A 27,875-nucleotide genomic window follows, 5' to 3' on the forward strand; every position below is an offset into this window, starting at 1 on the left:
AACATGTAATGTTGAGGTTTCATCTGTGTTCTTTATTATGTCTATGCAGTACAGGATTAAGAAAATACCCATTGAAGCAGTATGGTATTTATTACCCAGAAAATTATAAAAAATTTGATAGGCGATAACTGCTCTTTACAGTGCTAAAGAAAGACTATTTAAAATCACTATTAAAAATTACAGAACATGGGAGATACCTGTATCTTGAACTTTCCATAAAACTAATGTTTCCTTATGGTTAAATTCAGACTATAATTTACCTTTCAGGGGGCAGTATCTCAGCAGTAATGCTGTGTCCTTCTGGGTGCATCAGGACATTATAAAAGTTTGTTCTAGTGTAGTTGATGTTAATAAATCACTTAGTTGATAAGCTCTCTGATACATGTTTTACTATAGAATTAATTATTTTTCTCTTCATTGTTAAGTATCTTTATGCAGCTGATGGGAACAAACCACCACATTTAATCTGGCAGCTGCCCTTCTTTCTTAGGTTTCCTTTGCATTTGTCTGTTTTTGGAAAATGAAGGCTCTCATCTTTATTTACAAACCAGAAAAACACAGGGTCATTCAATTACTGGATATTTGACAAAATAGTCTTTTTGGGCCAAAAACATTGGCATACTGATGAGCTTGTTAAAAATTCAGCAACTCAGACTTTATCCCTGATCTTCTGAAAAAAAAAAAAAAAAATCTGCATTAACAGGATCTCCAGCTTATTGTACACATTAAAATTTGAGTGATAGCTTCTAACTCAACATGTCTATTCCATCTGAATAATATACAAAAGTATGTCCATCTGAAAAATACACACAATTAATTCTTTTTTTTTTTTTTTTTTGAGATAGAGTTTCACTCTTGTTGTCCAGGCTGGGGGGCAATGGTGCGATCTCAGCTCACCGCAACCTCCGCCTCCTGGATTCAAACGATTTTCCTGCCTCAGCCTCCCAAGTAGCTAGAATTACAAGCACAAAGCACCATGCCCAGCTAATTTTGTGTTTTTAGTAGGGACGGGGTTTCTCCATGTTGGTCAGACTGGTCTCAAACTCCCGACCTCAGGTGATCTGCCCGCCTCTGCCTCCCAAAGTGCTGGGATTACAGGCATGAGCTACCATGCCCGGCACACGATTAATTCTGTATGATGTAAATGTAGCACTCAAAATTGTACATGTTAGTGTTTATGCCCTCAATTTTATACTTTATTATCCAGAAAAATACTATATATACACTGGTGTTATGGATCTTATAACACTTTGTTTTCTCAGAGTTAGAGAATACATTAGAGAATATTTCTAGTTGAAAACTATTTTATTGAATTATTTCAGTCACTCTTAGAAGTCAGAACCAGCTCTGTTTACTCTCTCCATTTTACGTTGAGTCAAAGTAAAAATTATGCCCATGACCACTTGGTAAATAAATGTGTTTGTGTGTGTTTTCCAGGGATCATTGACATTTCGGGATGTGGCCATAGAATTCTCTGTGGAGGAGTGGCAATGCCTGGACACTGCACAGCGGAATTTATATAGGAATGTGATGTTAGAGAACTACAGAAACCTGGTCTTCCTGGGTGAGAATAACTTTAATACGCAATTCCTAGTATACGCTATAGGTTTCATTTTGCTGCGGACTTTATTGGCCTGAACAAAGGAGGTTGAATGCAGGAATAAAGACAAAGACGGCACCAGGGGACTCCTTGCTTCTAGTGAACAAGGGCCGTGAACTTCTATAGCTCTTCATATTTATTGAGTAAAGGAGATAGGGAGAAGGGGGAGGTTGTGGTCAGCTGCTTGACTTAGTGACTGTATTCTTTGAACAGTACTCTCCAGATGTTCCAGTAGTTAACCTCAAGGAGCATGGCACCAGGGAGTGACTGTCCTCAGTGTACCTTCTGGCTGCATGAGCAGAAGCAAGTTTGCCCACATTCTGCATTCATGATAAACAATTTGCCGTTTGATTCATTCAAGTCCAGTGGAATGCTGAGTTGGTCACAGCCCTCAGGCTTTCGACTCCCAACAGCATTGCTCTTTTGTATAATTTCTTTTTGGTAATTTATGCTTCAGATTTCTGTTTTCAAGAAAATCACAGGGAGTTTTCCATAGAGAAAAAAATTTCAAGATGTTTCATCTTGACCTGAACTCACCACATTCTTGAGCTCCTCTCTGTCCTTCACTTTAGATTAATGGTAATTTCAAAATTTTACTGGCATAAAATATTATTGCTCACACTTTAAAATCTAATTACCACCACCAATTTTTAATTCAGTAGTACCAGGTGATAAAAGTAAGAACCCACAAAATTAGAGTATTTTCTAAATATTTAGAAATTTCTGTTGTAATTTAGTATTTTGGGATAAATGTATTAGAACATTGTGTTAAATCCTCTTTACTGAGCACATTATTAAGTTGTTAATTGGAGAATATGAGCAAGAGGCATGTTACTTATTTTTAATAAAACAGGTATTGCTGTCCCTAAGCCAGACCTGATCATTTTTCTGGAGCAAGGAAAAGAGCCCTGGAATATGAAGAGACATGAGATGGCGGAAGAACCCCCAGGTAGGTGAGAGTGAATACAACAGACAACGTGGATGACAGGTCCAAAGTCAAGAAGAAAGCAAGTCCCTAAAGTGATATGGGAAGCAGTGTTCCAAAAGAAATAGTTTCTGGAAAGCCTAATTTTTATTTTTATTTTTAAATTTTCTCTCACACAGGGGCATCTTCTCTCTTTTGCTTTTAAAATATCAAAGAATTCTTCTTTCCCTTCAGTAATCTTCCTTCAAGTTTACAGTGACAGCCAAAGTACTGTTCATGGCATACAAGAGAGTGTGCAATCTGAGTGTTTTCGTTTTTGTTTTTGTGGACACACAGATGTTTGCATAATTTTAAGACACTCCACGTTAGACTATCTTTTAAGTTCTCTTTTTCCATCATCTCTGAAATGTGTGAGAGTAGTGATTTCTGTATTATTGGGTGTTTTTTGTTCATTTTTCTGCACATTTCATCCGGTTTTTATTATAGTCTTGAAATATAGTTTGAAATTATAAAGTATGGTGTCCTTCTGCTTTTTTCTTTTTCTTCAAGATTGCTTTAGCTATTCACAGTTTCTTGTAGTTTCATGTAAATTTTATGATTGTATTTTTCATTACTGTGAAAAAAAAACACTGGAATATTGATAGAAAGTGTATTGAATCTAGAGATCACTTTGGATAATATAGTGTTTTAGCGTTTATTCTTTGAATCGATAGAGAAAATGTATTTAAATTTATTTGTGTTTTCTTATTTTTCATTGATAAATCTTTCACTTGAAAAGTTTTTCAGTTCCTCGGTTAAATTTGTCCTCAGATATTTATTATTTTAGTGCTATTTTAAATAAGATTGTTTTCTTCCTCTATTTTATCAGATAGTTTAAGTGTATGGAATCATAACTTGTATGTTAATTTTATATTTTGCTAATTTACTGAGTGTATTTGTTAGTTTTAAAAGGTTTTAATGTACTATTTATGGTTTTATTATAGAGAGCATTGCATGATCTACAAGCAGCAATGTTTTACTTGTCTTCAATTTCAATGACTTTAAAAATTTTTTGACTAATTTTTCTTCCACATACATCAAGTGCTGTGTTAAAATAGAAGCTTTGACGATGGGCACAATATACTTTTGCTTGGTGTCTCAATTTGAAGGAGCAAACACCTCAAAGTTTTGATAAACTGGTTTCAGAGGGTAAAAATCTTCCTTTCTTGGGCCCCCAGGGTGATAGAATGCCCTCTGGGTTTGTAGTAGAGCGGGGTTGTAGCTTGGTCACAAAGCTGCTGGCTCTGCACTAGGGTCAGCTTATCATAAAGGACTTGGGTAGTTGTAATTCCCATTTTACTTTTGGACACAGTAAATATCCTTCAGGACTTTGCTCAGTAGGATAGATGCTAGGGCAGGTTTCTGCAGTCAGGTCTGCATATGGTGGGCTTTATATTAGGATGTGGATTAGTATGGCTTGTACTGAGTACCAGAGAGGATTTCTGAGGTCACTGTGGGTTTCTACATAGGCAGAACTGGCGATGAACTGTGGCTTAGGAAGCTGGAACTGAGTCATGGAACTGTTATTGGGACCAAGGTCTGCAGGCCTGCCAGCTTGGCTCTAAATGGGTATCTCTCCAGGCTTCTGGAAGACCAAGACCTCTCACAGACTGTGGCTGGGAGAAGTTTGGGATGCTTACAGAGTAAGTACAAAATTCTCAGTGGGATGGAGTTGGGTGGGACATTTTCTGGTCTGTAGTCAAGAGCAGGGGTCCTGTAGTTTGCCACCTAAATGAAAGCTTGCCTTCTGAAAAGGGTGCTCCTCAATCTTGGGCTCAGCAAAGTTTCACAATTCCCTCCCTGGATCTCAAAGCTCTCTTAAAGGCACTTATTTCCGAGATGGGGTCTCACTGCATAACCCAGGTTGGTCGTAATATTTTGGCCTGAAGCAATTCTCCAACCTTACTGTACCATGTAGCTGTCATTACAGATACTAACCATGATGCCTGATTCTCTCATTAACACATTTTTGTCATGGATGACTGACAAACTTACTTGCTGTTGGGGGTTAAGCAAATAGGGCACCTTTTTCTTTTTATCTGCTTCTAAGAGTGTAAATGCTTTCTATCTATCTCTTACAATCTTTGTCTTTTTGTGGCTGACATTTCATTTTGCATAACGTTATCAAGATTTATCTTTATAATTGGTAGACTGTTTTCTGCTTTTTGAAAACTGAGTGATATTCCAGTATTTTTATATTTCAAATTGTATTTACTGAATGATTTGGTGACGGAAATTTGCATTGCCTTTACCTGTTAGCTTACAGTAATAATTATTGCTATGTAAATGACTCCTCATATGACCATACATGTTAAAGTATATATATATGGGTTGCATTCTATTTCATTAGTTTAATTTTCATCCTTATACCAGATTGTTTTAATTCTGTAGCTTTGTAATGTCTTTTGAAATCAGGAACTTTAATGCCTGCAGCATTCCTTTATTATTATTATTATTATTTTAAGATTGATGGGAACTCTTTTGCCTTTGGGGTTCGATATACTTTTGGGGTTGCTGTTTCTGTTTCTTCAAAAATACAATGAGAAATTTGAAAAACATTTCATTAAATTTGTAGATTACATTGACCAGGATTGACCAGGATGAACATCTTTACAATATTAACTATTACAACCTTTACATAAGAGCGTGCTCGAGTGTTTTGTTAAATTCCTATGTGTGTGTATATATATATATGGTTTTTTTTTTTTTTTTTGAGACGGAGTCTTGCTCTATCTCCAGGCTGGAGTGCAGTGGCACGATCTCGGCTCACTGCAACCTCTGCCTCCTGGGTTCAACCGATTCCTTTGCCTCAGCCTCCTGAGTAGCTGGGACTACAGATGTGTGCCACCAAGCCTGGCTAGTTTTTCACATTTTAGTAGAGACAGGGTTTCACTGTGTTGGTCAGAATGGTCTTGATCTCCTGACCTCGTGATCCACCTGCCTCGGCCTCCCAAAGTGCTGGGATAACAGACGTGAGCCACCATGCCTCACGTTTTTTTTTTTTTTTCCAGTTTCTGTCTATTATTGTTGTATACTTGCATTTGAGTTTAGTCATATAAAATAATTCATAAAATTTGTTTTAAAAAATTTGGTAAGACTTCTTTTTTGGCCTAAGAGGTGGTCTATCAAGAAATATGTTGTATGAGCTATTGAGAAGGGTGTGTATCCTGATGTTGAGGAGTGCTCTCTATACCTCTGTCAGAAATATTTGTTTTATACCACCTTTAAGTAGTCTGTTTCCTTATTAATATTCTGTTTTGATTTTTTTTAAATTATACTTTAAATTCTGGGGTACATGTGCAGAGCGTACAGGTTTGTTACATAGGTATGCACGTGCTCTGGTGGTTTGCTGTACCTATCAACCTGTTATCTACATTAGGTATTTTTCCTAATGTTATTCATCCACTAGCCTCCCACTCCACCACAGGCCCCGGTGTGTGATGTTCCCCTTCCTGTGTCCCTGTGTTGTCGTTGTTCAACTCCCACTTATGAGTGAGAACATGCTGTGTTTGGTTTTCTGTTCTTGTGTTAGTTTGCTGAGAATGATGGTTTCCAGCTTTATCCATGTCTCTGCAAAGGACATGAACTCATCCTTTTTTATGGCTGCATACTGTTACGTGGTGTGTATGTGCCACATTTTCTTTATCCAGTCTATTACTAATGGGCATTTGGGTGGGTTCCAAATCTTTGCTATTGTGAATAGTGCTGCAATAAATGTATGTGTGCATGTGTCTTTATAGTAGAATGATTTATAATTTTTTGGGTACCCAGTAATAGAATTGCTAAGTCAAATGGTATTTCTAGTTCTGGATCCTTGAGGAATTGCCACATTGTCTTCCACAATCGCCGAACTAATTTACACTCCAACCAACAGTGTAAAAGCATTCGTACTTCTCCACATCTTCTCGAGCATCTGTTATTTCCTGACATTTTAGTGATCACCATTCTAACTGGGATGAAATGGTATCTCATTGTGGTTTTCATTTGCATTTCTCTAATGACCCGTGATGATGAGCTTTTTTTCATGTTTGTTGGCCACATAAATATCTTTTTTTGAGAAGTATCTGTTCATATCCTTTGCCCACTTTTTGATTTTTTTTTTTTCTTGTAAATTTGTTTAAGTTCTTTATAGATCCTGGATATTAGCCCTTTGTCAGATGGATATATTGGAAAATTTTTCTCCCATTCTGTAGGTTGCCTGTTCAATCTGATAGTTTCTTTTGCTGTGCAGAAGCTCTTTAGTTTAATTAGGTCCCATTTGTCAATTTGGCTTTTGTTGCCATTGCTTTTGGTGTTTTAGTTATGAAGTCTTTGCCCATGCCTGTGTCCTGAATGGCGTTGTCTAGGTTTTCTTTTAGGGTTTTTATGGTTTGAGGTGTTACATTTAAGTCTGTAATCCATCTTGAGTTAATTTTTCTATAAGGTATAAGGAAGGGGTCCAGTTTCAGGTTTCTGAATATGGCTAGCCAGTTTTTTCAACACGATTTATTAAATAGGGAATTCTTTCCCCATTGCTTGTTTTTTTCAGGTTTGTCAAAGATCAGATGGTTGTAGATGTGTGATGTTATTTCTGAGGCCTCTGTTCTGTTGCATTGATCTGTATATCTGTTTTGATACCAGTACCATACTGTTTTGGTTACTGTAGCCTTGTAATATAGTTTGAAGTCAGGTAGCATGATGCCTCCAGCTTTGTTCTTTTTGCTTAGGATTGTCTTGGCTATATGAGCTTTTTTTCTGGTTCCATATTAAATTCAGTTTTTTCAAAATCTGTGAAGAAAGTTAGTGGTAGCTTGATGGGGATAGCATTGAATCTAGAAATCACTTTGGGCAGTATGGCCATTTTCACGACATCAGTTCTTCCTATCCATGAGCATGGAATGGTCTTCCATTTGTTTGTGTCCTCTCTTACTTTCTTGAGCAGTGGTTTGTAGTTGTCCCTGAAGAGGTCCTTCACATCCCTTGGTAGTTGTATTTCTAGGTATTTTATTCTCTTTGTAGCAATTGTGAATGGGAGCTCAGTCATGATTTGTCTCTCTCTCTATTATTGGTGTATAGGAATGCTTGTGATTTTTGCACATTGATTTTATATCCTGAGAGTTTGCTGAAGTTGCTTATCAGCTTAAAGAGATTTTGGGCTGAGACAATGGGGTTTTCTAAATATACAATCATGTCATTTGCAAACAGAGAGAATTTGGCTTCCTCTTTTCCTATTTGAATACCCATTATTTCTTTTTCTTGCCTGATTGCCCTCATGAGAACTTCTAATACTATGCTGAATGGGAGTGGTGAGATTTAATTTAACATCCAAGTTAAATTAATCCTCCTCACCACGGATACCCCCCTCACTTAGGTGTCCCTTGTTCACCATCCTCCATGAAATCAATATCCCGCACAAGAGTGCTACTCTCCTCGCTCCGGGCCCATAAATCGTGGGGGTAGCTATAATGAACTGTATCCGGCATCTGGTTCTTTTTTTTTTTTTTTTTTTTTTTTTGAGACGGAGTCTCACGCTGTTGCCCAGGCTGGAGTGCAGTGGCGCGATCTCGGCTCACTGCAAGCTCCGCCTCCCGGGTTCCCGCCATTCTCCTGCCTCAGCCTCCTGAGTAGCTGGGACTACAGGCGCCCGCCACCGCGCCCGGCTAATTTTTTGTATTTTTAGTAGAGACGGGGTTTCACTTTGGTCTCGATCTCCTGACCTTGTGATCCGCCCGCCTCGGCCTCCCAAAGTGCTGGGATTACAGGCTTGAGCCACCGCGCCCGGCCGGCATCTGGTTCTTTACCTCAGGGCCATATAACTAAGATCGCCCACACGTTCCCCTTAAATAAGACATCTCGATGGATCACGGGTCTATCACCCTATTAACCAGTCACGGGAGCTCTCCATGCATTTGGTATCTTTTATCTCTGGTCTGCACGCGACCCCATCGCAGAAAGCTGGTCCCGCCACAACACGTCCTGCAGAACCTGTCTTTGATTCCTAGTCCATGCCATTATTAATCGCACCTACGTTCAATATCCTAGCCCCACATAAGTTTTACAAGGTGTTATTTAATTCATGCTTGTAGGACATACCAATAATTACCATGTAATCCATTTTCAATCACACTGCAAATAACGCAGGAAACTATCAACAACCCCCCCCCACCCCCATCTCTGACTTCTTCTCCAAAAATTTACTCTTGCCAAACCCCAAAAACAAAAGCTTTCACACACCTAGCCAGAGATCGCGTTTTCATCTTTTAGGTGTGCACAACTTCAACTGCCATTTCCTCAACTAACACAAAATTACTTCACTTTACCCCTCTTAACTTCATCCCACTCCTTCTCTTTCCTACTTCCTTGCTCTCATGCACTTGTTCACTACTAAATATGGGCCCTCATTGTCACAACCCGAAAGACAGCACCTCACAACTATACTTCTCTCCGTGCTTATGTAGCTTAATTCACCTAAAGCAAGACACTGAAAATGTCTAGACGGACTTGCACACCCCATGAGCAAATAGGTTTGGTCCTGGCGTTTCTATTAGCTCTTAGCAAGATTACACATGCAAGCATCCCTGCCCCAGTGAAGACACCCGAGAAATCACTACGATCATATGGAGTAAGTATCAAGCACGCACAATGCAGCTCAAGACACTTTGCTCAGCCACACCCCCACGGGAGACAGCAGTGACAAACCTTTAGCAATAAATGAAAGTTTAACTAAGCTATGCTACAATCTAGGGTTGGTCAATTTCGTGCCAGCCACCGCGGCCATACGATTAACCCAAGCTAATAAAAACCGGCATAAAGGGTGTTTTAGATCTAGTCAAATAAAGCTAAACTCCATCTAAATTGTAAAACCTTAGCTGATGTAAAATAAACTACAAAAGTGGCTTTAAAATTTCTGAACACACAATAGCTAAGACTCAAACTGGGATTAGAGACCCCACTATGCTTAGCCCTAAACTTCAATAGTTAGAACAACAAAAGATTTATGGGTAGAGGTGACAAGCCTACCAAGCCTGGTGATAGCTGGTTATCCAAGATAGAATTTTAGTTCAACCTTAAGTTTACCTGTAGAACTACCCAATCCCCCTGTAAACTTAATTGTTAGTCTAAAGAGGGACAGCTCTTCAGACATCAGGAAAAAACCTTGTATAGAGAGTAAAAAATCTGACCTCCATAGTTGGCCCAAAAGCAGCCATCAATTAAGAAAGCGTTCAAGCTCCACATCAATTATATAAAAATTCCAAACACACCACTAAACTCCTTATTCCACATTGGATTAATCTATCATTTCATAGAAGCAACAATGCTAATATAAGTAACATGAACATTTTCTCCACCGCATAAGCCTAAATCAGACCGAAAAACTTCACCGATGCTTAACAGCCTAACACTAACAAACAGAAACAAGTCAGTATTACTCACACTGTTAACCCGACACAGGCATGCTTTAAGGAAAGGTTAAAAAAAGTAAAAGGAACTCAGCAAACTTAACCCCGCCTGTTTACCAAAAACATCACCTCTAGCATTACCAGTATTAGAGGCACTGCCTGCCCGGTGACACATACTCAACGGCCGTGGTACCCTGACCGTGCAAAGGTAGCATAATCACTTGTTCCTTAAATGGGGACTCACATGAATGGCATCACGAGGGTTCAACTGTCTCTTACTTTCAACCAGTGAAATTGACCTATCCGTGAAGAGGCGGACATGAAACAATAAGACGAGAAGACCCTATGGAGCTTTAATTTATTAATGCAATCAAAACTATACAAATCCACGGACCCTTACACCACCACACCTGCATTAAAAATTTTGGTTGGGGTGACCTCGGAGCATAACTAAACCTCCGAACAGCCTACGCTAAGACTACACAAGCCAAAGCGAACCAGCACCTGTAATTGACCCAATGACTTGACCAACGGAACAAGTTACCCTAGGGATAACAGCACAATCCTATTCCAGAGTCCATATCGACAATAGGGTTTACGACCTCGATGTTGGATCAGGACATCCTAATGGTACAGCAGCTATCAAGGGTTCGTTTGTTCAACGATTAAAGTCCTACGTGATCTGAGTTCAGACCGGAGTAATCCAGGTTGGTTTCTATCTATTCTATATTTCTCCCTGTATTAAAGGACAAGAGAAATAAGGCCCACTTCATAAAGTGCCCTCATTCCATAGATGACCTAATCTCAATCTAACAAAATAACACCAACCCAACCCAAAAACAGGGTTTGTTAAGATGGCAGAGCCCGGCAATTGCATAAAACTTAAAACTTTACAATCAGAGGTTCAACTCCTCTTCTTAACACCATGTCAACAACAAATCTCCTACTCCTTATTATATCCGTAATGGCCGCCATAGCATTCCTCACACTCATTGAACGAAAATTACTGGGCCACATACAACTACGCAAAGGACCAAACACCATTGGCCCCTACGGGTTGCTACAACCTTTCGCTGACGCCATAAAACTATTCACGGAAGAACCCTTAAAACCCTTAAAACGGTAACATTCTCTACATTACCGCACCAGCCTTGGCCTTTTCCATTGCTCTTCTCCTATGAACTCCCCTTCCCATACCCCATCCACTAATTAACTTCAATCTAGGACTTTTATTTATTCTAGCCACATCTAGTCTAACTGTCTACTCCATTTTATGATCAGGATGGGCATCAAACTCAAACTATGCACTAATCGGAGCACTATGAGCTGTCGCCCAAACAATCTCATATGAAGTCACTCTTGATATTATTCTCTTATCAGTCTTACTAATAAGCGGCTCATTTAATCTTCTCATACTTATCACAACACAAGAACACCTCTGACTCCTCCTACCATCATGACCCCTAGCCATAAAATGATTCACCTCCACATTAGCTGAAACAAACCGAGCTCCTTTCGACCTCATAGAAGGCAAATCGGAACTAGTCTCAGGCTTTAACATTGAATATGCCGCAGGCCCATTCACCCTGTTCTTCATGGCTGAGTACATAAATATCATTATAATAAATGCCCTAATAACCACAATCTTCGTAGGCACATTATACTCTATTAATTCCCCAGAACTATTTACAACGTGCTTTACCACCAAAACACTTCTTCTAACCTCATTATTTTTATGAATCCGAACGGCATATCCTCGATTCCGCCATGATCAACTTACACACTTACTATGAAAAAATTTCCTCCCACTTACACTCGCTCTTCTCATATGCTATATCTCAACACCTGTTGCAATCTCCAGTATTCCTCCGCAAACCTAGAAATATGTCTGACAAAAGAGTTACTTTGATAAAGTAAATGATAGAGGCCCTAATCCTCTTATTTCTAGGATTATAGGTATCAAACCTACCCCTGAGAACCCAAATTTCTCCATGCTACCTACCACACTCCATCCTAAGTAAGGTCAGCTAAATAAGCTATTGGGCCCATACCCCGAAAATGTTGGTTATACCCTTCCCGTACTAATTAACCCACTAGCCCAACTTATTGTCTACCTCACCATAATCACAGGCACTCTCATTACAACGCTAAGCTCACACTGATTCCTCGCCTGAGCAGGCCTAGAAATAAATATACTAGCTTTCATCCCAATTCTAATCAAAAAAACAAACCCCCGTTCTACAGAAGCCGCTATTAAATATTTCCTAATACAATCCACCGCATCTATAATCCTCATAATAGCAATTATCTCCAACAACCTACTCTCCAGATGCTGAACCACAACAGACAACATCAACCAACTTTCATCTCTAGCCATCACAACAGCCCTAGCCATAAAATTAGGAATAGCCCCCTTCCACTTTTGAATCCCAGAAGTCACCCAAGGGACATCTTTAATTTCTGGCCTGCTCCTCCTCACATGACAAAAACTAGCTCCCATCTCAATTATATACCAAATACATTCTTCAACCAATACAGATATTCTCCTGACCCTCTCTACTCTATCTGTTATAATAGGCAGCTGAGGAGGCCTTAACCAAACACAACTACGCAAAATCATGGCATATTCTTCAATTACTCACACAGGCTGAATAATAACACTAACCTACAACCCAAATATCACAATCTATTACCTAACCATATACACTATTATGACAACTACGGCATTCCTAACTCTCAACCTAAACTCAAATACCACAACTCTTATACTATCCTGCACTTGAAACAAACTAACCTGACTAATACCATTAATATCAACCACCCTCCTATCCATGGGAGGCTTACCCCCACTAATCTGTTTCCTACCCAAATGAATTACCATTCAAGAACTTACAAAAAGCAATAACTTCATCATCCCCTCCATTATAATTACCATAACCCTACTCAACTTATACTTTTATATACGCCTAATTTATACCACCTGCATAACAATATTCCCTACATCCAACAATACAAAAATAAAATGACAATTCGAAAATACAAAACCCATACTCCTCATCCCCCCACTCATTATCCTCACCACCCTCCTCTTAACAATTTCTCCACTAACCCTAGTCATCCTCTAGAAATTTAGGTGAAGTAAGACCAAGGACCTTCAAAGCCCTCAGTAAGTTAAACCACGCTTAATTTCTGAAATATATAAGGACTGCAGATTCTATTCCACATCAAATGAATGCAAATCAATTACTTTAATTAAGCTAAGCCCTTACTGGATTAATGGGACTCAAACCCATAAAATTTTAGTTAACAGCTAAATACTCTAACCACTGGCTTTAATCTACTTCTCCCGCCGCAGGGAAAAAAGGCGGGAGAAGCCCCGGCAGAAATTAACTGCTCCCTTGAATTTGCAATTCAACATGAAAATCACCTCGGAGCTGGTAAAAAGAGAACTTTAATCTCTGTCTTTAGGTTTACAGCCTAATGCTTACTCAGCCATTCTACCCCCCTCCCCCACCTATGTTCGCCTACCGTTGGCTGTTCTCAACAAACCACAAAGATATTGGAATCCTTTACCTACTGTTCGGCACATGGGCCGGGATCATAGGCACAGCTCGAAGCCTTCTTGTTCGAGCTGAACTGGGTCAACCAGGCAGCCTATTAGGCAACGACCATATCTACAATGTTATCGTTACAGCCCATGCGTTTGTCATAATTTTCTTTATAGTTATACCCATCATAATCGGAGGTTTCGGAAACTGATTAGTACCACTAATAATTGGTGCCCCCGACATGGCTTTCCCCCGCCTAAACAATATGAGTTTTTGACTTCTCCCCCCTTCCTTTCTACTGTTACTGGCATCTGCGGCAGTAGAAGCCAGTGCTGGGACAGGTTGAAGAGTTTATCCTCCTTTAGCAGGAAATTTCTCCCACCCAGGAGCTTCCGTACATCTAACTATCTTCTCACTTCACCTAGCAGGCATCTCCTCCATCCTAGGGGCTATAAACTTCATTACCACTATTATCAACATAAAACCCCCTGCAATATCTCAATATCAAACCCCCTTATTCATCTGGTCAGTGTTAATCACAGCCATCCTTTTACTCCTCTCTCTACCAGTACTAGCTGCCGGCATTACTATATTACTAACAGACCGTAATCTAAATACCACTTTCTTTGATCCTGCCGGAGGGGGGGGATCCTATCTTGTATCAACATCTATTCTGATTTTTCGGCCACCCCGAAGTCTATATCCTCATTCTACCTGGATTTGGGATAATCTCTCATATTGTGACATATTACTCCAGAAACAAAGAGCCATTTGGCTACATAAGTATAGTTTGAGCTATAATGTCAATCGGGTTTTTAGGCTTTATTGTATGAGCCCATCATATATTTGCAGTAGGAATAGGTAGACACACGAGCCTACTTCACTTCCGCCACTATAATTATTGCAATTCCCACTGGCATTAAAGTCTTCAGCTGACTTGCCACGCTTCACGGAGGCAATATCAAATGATCTCCCGCAATACTTTGAGCTCTAGGCTTTATTTTTCTCTTTACCATAGGGGGCTTAACCGGTATCGTGTTAGCAAACTCATCATTAGACATTGTACTACACGATACGTACTATGTTGTTGCACACTTTCACTATGTACTATCGATAGGAGCTGTATTTGCTATCATAGGAGGCTTCATTCATTGATTCCCCTTATTTTCAGGCTATACTCTAGACAAAACTTATGCCAAAGCCCACTTCACCATCCTATTTGTAGGTGTAAATTTAACCTTCTTCCCACAACATTTCCTCGCCTTATCCGGAATACCCCGACGCTACTCTGACTACCCCGATGCCTATACCAGATGAAATATCTCATCCATAGGCTCCTTCATTTCCCTAGTAGCAGTAATACTAATAATCTACATAACCTGAGAAGCCTTCGCCTCAAAACGTAAAGTCTCATTAATTGAAGAGCCCTCTACCAACCTAGAGTGACTGCATGGTTGCCCTCCACCCTACCATACATTTGAAGAACCAACCTACATTAAACTAAACGAAAAAGGAAAGAATTGAACCTCCTAAAACTGGTTTCAAGCCAGCCCTGTGACCTCCACAACTTTTTCAATAAGATATTAGAAAAACTATTTCATAGCTTTGTCAAAGCTAAATCATAGGTTAAACCCTATATATCTTTTTTTTTTTTTTTTTTTTTGAGACGGAGTCTTGCTCTGTCACCCAGGCTGGAGTGCAGTGGCCGGATCTCAGCTCACTGCAAGCTCCTCCTCTCGGGTTCACGCCATTCTCCTGCCTCAGCCTCCCAAGTAGCTGGGACTACAGGCACCTGCCACTTCGCCCGGCTAGTTTTTTGTATTTTTTAGTAGAGACGGGGTTTCACTGTATTAGCCAGGATGGTCTCGATCTCCTGACCTCGTGATCCGCCCATCTCGGCCTCCCAAAGTGCTGGGATTACAGGCTTGAGCCATCGTGCCCGGCCAAACCCTATATATCTTATATGGCTCACTCAGTTCAACTAGGCCTACAAGTTGCTATATCCCCTATCATAGAAGAATTAATTGCTTTTCATGACCACACTTTTATAATTGTATCCTTAATTAGCTTTCTAGTCCTATATGCCCTGTCTTCAGCTCTCAGAACAAAACTAACCAACACCAATATCACGGACGCCCAAAAAATAGAAACCATTTGAACCATCTTACCCACAATCATTTTAATCTTAATTGCTCTTCCATCCCTGCAAATCCTATATCTAACAGACGAGATCAACAACCCCTCTTTTACTATTAAATCAATTGGACACCAATGATACTGAACCTACGAATACACAGATTACGGAGGATTAATCTTTAACTCTTATATACTCCCCCCATTGTTCTTAAACCCAAGAGACCTTCGACTTCTAGAAGTTGACAACCGAGTAGTTCTCCCAATTGAAGCCCCTGTCCGAATAATAATTACATCTCAAGACGTCCTACACTCATGAACAATTCCTACTCTAGGCCTAAAAACAGATGCAGTTCCTGGACGCCTGAATCAAACCACATTCACCGCTACACGACCAGGTGTATACTACGGACAATGCTCAGAAATCTGCGGTGCTAACCACAGCTTCATACCCATTGTCACAGAATTGATTCCACTAAAAATTTTTGAGATAGGGCCTATATTTACCCTATAGACCCCCCCCCCACATCTCACTCCATAACTCTCTGCAAAATATTCTTATAATACACTGTACAGCTATCCTAGCATTAACCTTTTAAGTTAAAGATCGAGAGAAATACCCTGTCTGCAGTGAAATTCCTCAACTAGATACATCCGTATGGTTTACTATCATCATAACTATACTCCCCACACTATTTCTTATTATACAATTAAAACTACTAAACACAAACTACTACCCACCTCCCCTACAAAAGAATCCCAATACACAAACCTACAATAACCCCTGACAATTGAAATGAACGAAAATCTATTTGCCCCATTTACCTCTCCAACAATCCTAGGCCAACTTGCTGCAGTACTCATCATTTTACTCCCCGCGCTACTATTTCCAACCTCCAAACACCTTATTAATAATCGACTAATTGCCATCCAACAAAACCTAATCCAACTAACCCTAAAACAAATAATAATATCCCATAATACCAAAGGACAAACCTGGTCCCTAATACTAACATCTTTAATTATTTTTATCTCAATAACCAATCTTCTCGGACTTCTACCCTACTCATTTACACTCACCACCCAACTATCTATAAACCTAGCCATAGCAATTCCCCTATGAGCAGGGACAGTAATCATAGGCCTTCACTTCAAAACTAAAAGCTCTCTGGCCCACTTCCTACCACAAGGCACACCCACTCCCCTTATTCCTATACTAGTAATTATTGAAACAATCAGTCTATTTATGCAACCAGTTGCCCTAGCCGTACGCTTAACCGCCAGTATCACAGCTGGCCATCTACTATTGCACCTAATAGGAAGTGCTGCACTAACATTATCAACCATCAACCTCCCTATCACCTCACTAATCTATGCACTTCTAGTACTATTGACCATTCTAGAAATCGCAGTGGCCCTAATCCAAGCCTATGTCTTCACACTATTAATCATCCTTTATCTATGTGATAACACTTAATGACCCACCAATCTCATGCCTATCACATAGTTAAACCTAGCCCCTGACCACTAACAGGGGCTCTCTCAGCCCTGTTAACAACATCAGGCTTAATTATATGATTTCACTTTTACTCCACCACTCTACCAATGCTAGGCCTACTAACCAGCGTGTTAACCATATACCAATGATGGCATGACATTATTCGAGAAAGCACCTACCAAGGCCACCACACAATACCTGTCCAAAAAAGCCTTCATTATGGAATAGTCCTTTTTATCATCTCAGAAATCCTCTTCTTCACCGGTTTCTTCTGAGCATTCTACCACTCGAGCCTTGCTCCCACCCCACACCTAGGAGGACACTGACCACCAACAGGAATTACTACCCTAAATCCCCTAGAAATGCCCCTTTTAAACACCTCCGTACTACTTGCATCAGGAGTTACAATCACCTGGGCCCACCACAGCCTAATAGAAAGTAATGGAAAACAAACAATCCAAGCTTTACTCATTACAATCCTACTAGGCATCTACTTCACCCTACTACAAATTTCAGAGTACTTTGAAGCGCCCTTCACTGTTTCCGATGGTATCTATGGCTCAGCATTCTTTATCACCACAGGCTTCCATGGACTTCACGTCATCATCGGATCTACATTCCTTATTACCTGCCTTATCTGTCAACTATTATACCACTTCACATCAAACCACCATTTTGGATTCGAAGCCGCTGCTTGATATTGACACTTTGTAGATGTGGTCTGATTATTCCTTTATATCTCTATCTACTGATGAGGATCCTACTCTTTTAGTATAATTAGTACAGTTGACTTCCAATCAACTAGTTTCGATACTATTCGAAAAAGAGTAATTAACCTAGCATTAGCACTGACAATTAATACCCTACTGACCCTCCTGCTAATATTTATCATATTCTGACTACCCCAGCTGAACTCTTATGCAGTAAAAACCGATCCTTACGAATGTGGCTTTGACCTTCTAAACCCTGCCCGCATTCCCTTCTCCATAAAATTTTTCTTAGTCGCCATTACCTTCCTACTATTTGACCTAGAAATTGCCCTACTACTACCCCTACCATGAGCTCTCCAAACAACAGATCTTCCAACCATGCTTAAATCATCAGTTACACTAATTATTGTCCTAACCCTAAGCCTAGCCTACGAATGAACTCAAAAAGGACTGGATTGAACTGAATTGGTAAGTAGTTTAAACAAAACAAATGATTTCGACTCATTAGATTGTGATAACCATACTAACCAAATGCCTTTCATCTATATAAGTGTTACACTAGCATTTATAATCTCACTCCTAGGTATGTTAACCTATCGCTCACATCTAATATCCTCCCTATTATGCCTAGAAGGAATATTATCATCACTGTTTATTATAAGTACTCTTATAGCTTTAAACATGCACTCCTTACTAGCTAACATTATACCCATCGCCTTACTAGTATTTGCTGCTTGCGAAGCAGCAGTCGGTCTTGCCCTACTAATCTCAATCTCTAACACATATGGTCTAGACTATATCCACAACCTAAATTTACTTCATTGTTAAAAATAGTTATCCCCACAATTACACTACTACCAACAACGTGATTTTCCAAAAATAGCATAATCTGAATTAACCTTAGCGTACATAGCCTAACCATCAGTATTATCCCCTTATTATTTTTCAACCAAACCAGCAACAATCTCCTCAACTACTCAATCCATTTATCTTCCGACCCTCTAACGACACCTCTCCTAATATTAACTGCCTGACTCCTGCCCCTTATAATTACAGCAAGCCAATATCACTTACATAATGAATCCCCCTCACGAAAAAATTCTCTCTCTCCATGTTAATATTCCTACAAATCTCTCTAATTTTAACATTCATAGCCACAGAACTATTCATATTTTATATTCCATTCGAAACCAGTCTCATTCCTACCCTAATCATCATCATCCGATGAGGCAGCCAAGCAGAACGCCTTAACGCAGGCACATATTTCCTATTCTATACACTAACTGGCTCTCTCCCCCTACTCATTATGTTAATCTATACCTATAATAGTTTGGGTTCACTAAACATCATGCTACTCACGCTCATGCCTCAAAAACTAACAACCACTTGATCCCACAATCTTACCTGACTAGCATGCATAATAGCCTTCATAGTAAAAATACCCCTGTACGGCTTACACTTATGACTCCCGAAAGCCCATGTTGAAGCCCCCATTGGTGGATTAATAGTCCTTGCCGCAGTACTCCTAAAACTAGGTGGCTACAGCATGATACGACTCACCTCTATCCTTAACCCTACAACAGAACATATAACCTACCCCTTCCTTATACTATCCCTATGGAGCATAATCATAACAAGCTCTACCTGTCTTCGACAGACAGACCTAAAATCACTCATCGCATACTCCTCCATAAGCCACATAGCCCTAGTAATCATAGCCTCCCTCATTGAAACCCCCTGAAGCTTCATTGGTGCAACTGTTCTTGTAATCACCCACGGACTCACCTCATCCATATTATTTTGCCTAGCAAACTCAAACTATGAACGAACCCACAGCCGCATTATACTACTTTCCCGAGGACTCCAAATACTATTTCCATTAATAACCTTTTGATGATTTGCAGCAAACCTTACCAACATCGCCCTACCCCCTGCTATTAACCTAGTAGGAGAACTCCTTGTAATAATAACCTCATTCTCCTGATCATACATCACCATTACGCTTACAGGACTTAATATGCTAATTACAGCCCTCTACTCCCTCTATATATTTATCACAACACAACGAGGAATACTTACATATCACACTACTAATATAAAACCTTCCTTTACACGAGAAAACATACTAATATTCATACACCTTTCCCCTATTATACTCCTGTCCCTTAACCCTAATGTTATTCTAGTTTTCACCTCCTGTAAATATAGTTTAGCCAAAACATTAGATTGTGGATCTAACCATAGAGGCCTGCCACTTCTTATTTACCGAGAAAGCTAGCAAGGGCTGCTAACCCATGTCTCCGTTTTTAATAAATACGGCTTTCCCAACTTTTGAAGGATTACAGTTATCCATTGGCCTTAGGAACCAAAAACATCGGTGCAACTCCAAATAAAAGTAACAACCATGTACACCTCCATTACCATAACAATCCTAACCACTCTAATTCTACCAATTGCTATTACCTTTATTAATCCCAACAAAAAGCACCTATACCCATACTACGTAAAAACAACTATGATATATTCTTTCACCATTAGCCATCTCCCCATAATCTTGTATATTCTCCTGGACCAAGAAGCAATTATCTCAAACTGACATTGAATAACAATCCAAACATTAGAATTAACACTAAGCTTCAAATTTGATTACTTCTCCATAATATTTATCCCAATTGCACTATTCATTACTTGATCTATTATAGAATTCTCACTATGATATATAAGTTCAGACCCAAACATTAATCAATTCTTTAAGTACCTTCTCACATTTCTCATCACCATACTAATTTTAATCACTGCCAACAACCTCTTTCAACTTTTCATTGGCTGAGAAGGCATAGGAATTATATCCTTCTTATTAATTAGCTGATGGTACACTCGAATAGAAGCCAACACAGCAGCCACTCAGGCAATCTTATACAACCGTATTGGCGATATCGGCTTTATCCTAAGCATAACATGGTTCATCCTACATTACAACTCATGAGACTTTCAACAAATGTTTATCCTAAACCCCAACCCAAGTCTTCTCCCACTAATAGGTATTCTCCTGGCAGCAACAGGAAAATCAGCCCAATTTGGTCTTCACTCTTGACTACCTTCCACCATAGAAGGCCCAACACCAGTCTCAGCTCTACTCCACTCCAGCACGATAGTTGTCGCCGGAGTATTCCTGCTCATCCGTTCCACCCTCTAATAGAAAATAATACATTAATCCAAAGCCTTACATTGTGCCTAGGAGCCATTACCACCACATTCATAGCAGTTTGCGCCCTAACACAAAACGATATTAAAAAAATCGTAGCCTTTTCCACCTCAAGCCAACTGGGCCTCATAATAGTTACTATCGGCATCAACCAACCATACCTAGCGTTTCTACATATCTGCACCCATGCCTTCTTCAAAGCTATATTATTCATCTGCTCTGGATCCATTATTCATAGCCTAAACAACGAACAAGACATTCGAAAAATAGGAGGGTTATTTAAAACAATACCCCTTACTTCAACCTCCCTATTTATTGGCAACTTAGCACTTGCAGGCATACCCTACCTCACAGGCTTCTACTCCAAAGACCTCATCATCAAAACCGCAAACATGTCGTATACCAACGACTGAGCCCTATCTATCACTCTCATTGCCACATCCCTAACTAGTGCTTCCAGCACCCGAACTATCTTTATAACCCTAACAGGACAACCCGGCTTCCCAACCTCAATCTATATTAACGAGAACGACCCCACCTTATTAAAACCAATCAAACGCCTCACTATCGGCAATATACTAGCAGGATTTCTTATGACCAACAATATCTCCCCTACTTCACTCCCCCAACCAACAATACCTCACCATCTAAAACTCTCAGCCCTATATCTAACCACCCTGGGCTTTCTAGTAGCCCTAGACCTTGCCCTTATAACCAACAAACTTAAAATAAACATGCCATCACACACATTTAAATTCTCCAACATATTAGGATATTACCCTATCACAATTCACCATATAACCTCCTACCAAAATCTATTTATAAGCCAAAACCTATCCTTCCTCTTACTAGACTTAACCTGACTGGAAAAATCTATAACCAAAACAATTTCACATATCCACACTACCATCTCCACCATCACAACCACCCAAAAAGGCATAATCAAACTTTACTCCCTCTCCTTTCTTATTCCCCTCATTCTAACTTTATTCCTAATAACATAATCTATTACCCGAGTAATCTCAATAATAATGTACACACCAACAAACAACGTTCAACCAGTAACCACTACCAATCAACGTCCATAGTCATACAAAGCACCTGCACCAATAGAATCCCCTCGAACTAACCCCGACCCCTCACCCTCAAAAATCACCCAATCCCCCATACTATTAAAGTTAACCACCACCACTAAATCATCAAAATCTGTAACTCATAAAATTAAACCCACCTCCATCGCTAATCGTACCAGAAAACTCACAAAAACCTCAAGCCCCGATCCCCATGTTTCAGGATACTCCTTAATAGCCATCGCCATAGTATACCCAAAAACAACTATCACACCCCCCAAATAAACTAAAAACATCATTAAACCCATATACGCTCCCCCACAATTCAAAATAATCACACAACCAACTATACCACTAACAATTAATGCCAACCCTCCATAAATAGGAGAGGGTTTAGAAGAAAACCCCACAAACCCCATAACTAATGATACGTTTAACAAAAATAAAATATATGTCATTGTTCTCACGTGGACTCCAACCATGACCAATGATATGAAAAACCATCGTTGTACTTCAACTACAAAAACATTAATGACCCCAATACGCAAATCCCACCCAATCCTAAAAATAATTAACCACACCTTCATTGACCTACCCACCCCACCTAACATTTCTATATGATGAAACTTCGGCTCACTTCTTGCAACCTGCCTAATTCTACAAATTATTACAGGACTATTCCTGGCAATACACTACTCACCAGACACTTCCTCCGCCTTCTCCTCAATCGCACACATCGTCCGAGAGGTAAATAACGGCTGAATCCTTCGCTACCTCCACGCCAACTGTGCCTCCATACTCTTCATCTGCCTTTTTCTACATGTAGGCCGAGGCCTCTACTACGGCTCCTTTCTTCTCACAGAAACTTGAAACACTGGCATCACACTTCTACTCATAACCATAGCAACAGCCTTCGTGGGCTATGTACTCCCATGAGGCCAAATATCATTCTGAGGCACCACCGTAATTACAAACCTACTATCAGCAATCCCATACATCGGAACCAATCTCGTCCAATGAGTTTGAGGTGGATATTCTATTGAAAACCCCACCCTCACACGATTCTTTACCCTTCACTTTATCCTACCTTTCATTATCACAGCCTTGACTACTCTACACCTATTATTTCTACACGAAACAGGATCAAATAATCCCTGCGGAATTTCCTCTCACTCCGATAAAATCGACTTCCACCCCTACTACACAATTAAGGACATCCTAGGCCTAGCCCTCTTTTTCACAACCTTAATAACATTAGTATTATTCACGCCTGACCTTCTAAGCGATCCAAACAACTACATCCCAGCCAACCCCCTAAGCACGCCTCCACACATTAAACCAGAATGATACTTCTTATTCGCATATGCAATTCTACGATCCATTCCTAATAAACTAGGAGGGGTGTTAGCACTCCTCCTATCAATCCTTATCTTATTATTCATACCCACTCTCCACAAATCCAAACAACAAAGTATGGCATTCCGCCCACTCAGCCAGTTCCTATTTTGACTCCTAATCACAATTCTACTAACTCTTACCTGAATCGGAAGTCAACCAATAAGCCAACCCTTTATGACTACTGGACAAGTAGCATCCGTAATACATTTCACCACAATTCTAGTTTTAATACCACTTGCCTCCCTAATTGAAAACAACCTGCTCAAATGAACCTGCCCCCGTAGTATAAATAAATACACCAGTCTTGTAAACTGAAAATGGAAAACTTCTCCCTAGGGCAACTCAGAAAGAAAGTACTTAACTTCACCACCAACACCCAAAACTCGCATTCTAACTTGAACTACTTTCTGTCTTTTATGGTATGCAAGCTTTAAATGCAACTTAAGTGTTAAACATTTCAATAAACTTTTATGTAAATCGTGCATTACTGTTAGCCAACATGAATACTATATAGTACTATATATGTTTAACTGTACATAGCACATATTCTTACATACTTACTAAACACAGTCCCACAACATGCTTACAAGCAAGCACTCTAATAGATCAATCAACTGTAACACATAACAACAAGACTCAAAGCTCAAGCATCACAACCCGAATATCAACTAACCTATTGTTCATTTACAGTACATAGTACAATAAATCGTTCACCGGACATAGCACTTCCAAGTTAAATTAATCCTCCTCACCTCCTTGTCTTGTGCAGGTTTTCAAAGGGAATGCTTCTGGTTTTTGCCCATTCAGTATGATATTGTCTGTGGGTTTGTCATAAATAGCCCTTATTATTTTGAGATACGTTCCATCAATACCTAGTTTATTGAGTTTTTAGGACGAATGGGGTGTTGAAATTTATCGAAGGCCTTTTCTGCATCTATTGAGATAATCATGTGGTTTTTGTCATTGGTTCTGTTTATGTGATGGATTATGTTTATTGATTTGCCTATGTTGAACCACCCTTGCATCTCAGGGATGAAGCCAACTTGATCATGGTAGATAAGCTTTTTGATGTGCTGCTGTATTCAGTTTGCCAGTATTTTATTGAGGATTTTTACATCCATGTTCATCAGGGATATTGGCTTGAAATTTTTTTGCTGTTGTTGTGTCTCTGCCAGGTTTTTGTATTGGGATGATGCTGGCCTCATAAAATGAGTTAGGGAGGCTTCCCTCTTTTTCTATTGTTTGGAATAGTTTCAGAAAGAATAGGTCAGCTCGTCTTTGTACCTCTGGCAGAGTTCAGCTGTGAATCCATCAGGTTCTGGACATTTTCTATTGGTAGGCTAATAATTACTGCCTCAGTTTCAGAACTTGTTATTGGCCTCTTCAGGATTTATTTTATTTTTATTTTTTGGGTTTTTTTTTTTTTTTTTTTTTTTTTTTTTTTTTTTGTCGCTCTCTCCTTCTGTTCTGCTCTTAGTTATTTGTTATGTTCTGCTAGGGTTTGAATTTGTTTGTTCTTGCTTCTCTAGTTCTTTTAATTGTGATTTTAGCATGTCTATTTTAGATCTTTCTTGCTTTCTCCTGTGGGCATTTAGTGCTGTAAATTTTCCTCTAGACATTGCTTTGTCATAGTCCCAGAGATTCTGGTATTTTGTGTCTTTGTTCTCATTGGTTTCAAAGAACTTTTTAAGTTCTACTTTCATTTAATTATTGACCCTGTAGTCATTCAGGAGCAGGTTGTTCAGTTTCCATGTAGTTGTGCGATTTTTAGTGAGTTTCTTAATCCTGAGTTCTAATTTGATTGCAGTGGTCTGAGAGACTGTTATGATTTCCATTCTTTTACATTTGCTGAGGAATGTTTTGCTTCCAATTATGTGGTCAGTTTTAGAATAAGTGCGATGTGGTGCTGAGAAGAATGTGTATTCTGTTGATTTGTGGCAAAGAGTTCTGTAGATGTCTATTAGGTCTGCTTGGTCCAGAGTTGAGTTCACATCCTGAATATCCTTGTTAGTTTTCTGTCTCATTGATCAGGCTAATATTGACAGTGGGATGTTAAAGTCTCCCACTGTTATAGTGTGGGAATCTATGTCTCTTTGTAGGTCCCTAAGAACTTGCTTTATGATTCTAGGTGCTCCTGTATTGGGTGCATATATATTTAGGATAGTTATCTCTTGTTGTTGCATTGACCCCTTTACCATTATGTAATGCCCATCTTTGTCTCTTTTGATCTTTATTGGTTTAACGTCTGTTTTATCAGAGACTGGGATTGCAACCCCGGATTTTTTCTTTTTTTTCTTTCCATTTGCTTGGTAAATATTCCTCCATCCATTTATTTTGAGTCTATATGTGTCTTTGCACATATAGACTGAAATACAGCACTTAGATGGATCTTGACTCTTTATTCAATTTGCCAGTCTGTGTCTTTTAATTGGAGCATTTAGCCCTTGTATTTAAGGTTAATATTGTTATGTCATTATGATGCTAGCTGGTTATTTTGCCCATTAGCTGATGCAGTTTCTTCATAGTGTCGATGGTCTTTACAATTTGGTATGTTTTTGCAGGGGCTGGTACCAGTTGTTCCTTTGTGTGTTTAGTGCTTCCTTCAGGAGTTGTTGTAAGGCAGGCCTGGTGGTGACAAAGTCTCTCAGCATTTGCTTGTCTGTAAAGGATTTTATTTCTCCTTCACTTATGAAACTTAGTTTGACTGGATATGAAATTCTGGGTTGAAAATTCCTTTCTTTAAGAATGCTGAATATTGGCTCCCCACTCTCTTCTGGCTTGTAGGGTTTCTACAGAGAGATCCACTGTTAGTCTGATGGGCTTCCATTTGTGGATAACCCGACCTTTCTCTCTGGCTGCCCTCAACATTTTTTTCATTTCAACCTTGGTGAATCTGGCAATTATGTGCCTTGGGGTTGCTCTTCTCAAGGAGTATCTTTGTGGTGTTCTCTGTATTTCCTGAATTTGAATGTTGGCCTGTCTTGCTAGGTTGGGGACATTCTCCTGGATGATATTTTGAAGAGTGTTTTCCAACTTGATTCCATTCTCCCTGTCACTTTCAGGTACCCTAATCAAACGTAGATTTGGTCTTTTCACATAGTCCCATATTTCTTGGAGGCTTTGTTCATTTCTTTTTATTCTTTTTTCTCTAATCTTGTCTTCTTGCTTTATTTCATTCAGTTGATCTTCAATCTCTGATCTCCTTTCTTCTGCTTTATCGATTCAGCTATTGATACTTGTGCATGCTTCACGAAGTTCTCATGCTGTGTTTTTCATCTCCATCAGGTCATTTATGTTCTTCTCTAAACTGGTTTCTCCTGTTAGCAATTCGTCTAATCATGTCATAAGACTGTTTGCAAATCACTTTTATCTTGCAGCTCCCAAAATTCTCTTTTTGTCTGTAACTATTGAAATTGTGATTATAAGGCCAGGCGCGGTGGCTCAAGCCTGTAATCCCAGCACTTTGGGAGGCCGAGACGGGCGGATCACAAGGTCAGGAGATCGAGACCATCCTGGCTAACCCGGTGAAACCCCGTCTCTACTAAAAAATACAAAAAAAAAAAACTAGCCGGGCGAGGTGGCGGGCGCCTGTAGTCCCAGCTACTCGGGAGGCTGAAGCAGGAGAATGGCGTGAACCCGGGAGGCGGAGCTTGCAGTGAGCTGAAATCCGGCCACTGCACTCCAGCCTGGGTGACAGAGCGAGACTCCGTCTCAAAAAAAAAAAAAAAAAAAAAATTGTGATTATAAATATGTTTTTGTTATAAATGTATTTGTGTGTATCATAATTTGCTTTTTGAGCTTTTTTATTTTTACATAGTTTTTCTTAATTTTAGAATCTTTCAATTATTTATTTTTGTATTTTTATCACCACAATTTAGATATTTTTGTTCTTATCCTCATTTTTCTAACTTTTTATAGTCTTTTGTGTTCCTGTTTCATGCATTGTTATTCCATTTTTAAAATTAGTATATAAATTTTTAGTGGTTTCTTTCTGAAATTTTAATAATATTTTTGGTGGGATTATGTTGCCCTATTTTGTATAGATTGTATGTAATCTTTGAGATTTGGACATTTAAAAAGGTTACCTGTCACAAAATTTATTAATGTAGCTTTGTCCTGGCATAGTCAGAAAGCAATGGTCTTGACTAGAGATTGTGTGGGTCTGTCAAACATGTTCTTCAGATTTGTGTTGTCTGAAATTTTGTGCTTACTTTTAGTTTAAAGAGATTATGTTTCTCCTGAAAAGTAATTACCTGGTACACCTGTTCTCTCTCTGCAGCACTGCAGTGCTCTGCTGCAGTGTATTTACCTTTGGTCTCAGCAGACTCAAAATGAAAGTATACCATCATTTATTTCAGCAATTTATGTCA

The 27,875-nt window shown here is 39.4% G+C and overlaps 1 protein-coding gene and 1 pseudogene across 1 annotated transcript in view; both read left to right on the forward strand.

The window, feature by feature from the left end:
• LOC144336905 (uncharacterized) overlaps positions 1-27,875 on the forward strand; it is a 47,928-nt gene that overhangs the window by 17,238 nt on the left and 2,815 nt on the right. The window contains exons 2-3 of the mRNA XM_077978615.1: positions 1,438-1,564; positions 2,454-2,549. Of these exons, the coding sequence (XP_077834741.1) occupies positions 1,438-1,564; positions 2,454-2,549 (223 nt within the window). The remainder of the gene's footprint in view (positions 1-1,437; positions 1,565-2,453; positions 2,550-27,875) is intronic.
• LOC144336767 (NADH-ubiquinone oxidoreductase chain 4 pseudogene) lies at positions 17,669-20,110 on the forward strand (annotated as a pseudogene).

This window comes from Macaca mulatta, chromosome 19 (genome assembly GCF_049350105.2).
Source record: "Macaca mulatta isolate MMU2019108-1 chromosome 19, T2T-MMU8v2.0, whole genome shotgun sequence".
In the NCBI taxonomy this organism is placed as follows: Eukaryota; Metazoa; Chordata; class Mammalia; order Primates; family Cercopithecidae; genus Macaca; species Macaca mulatta.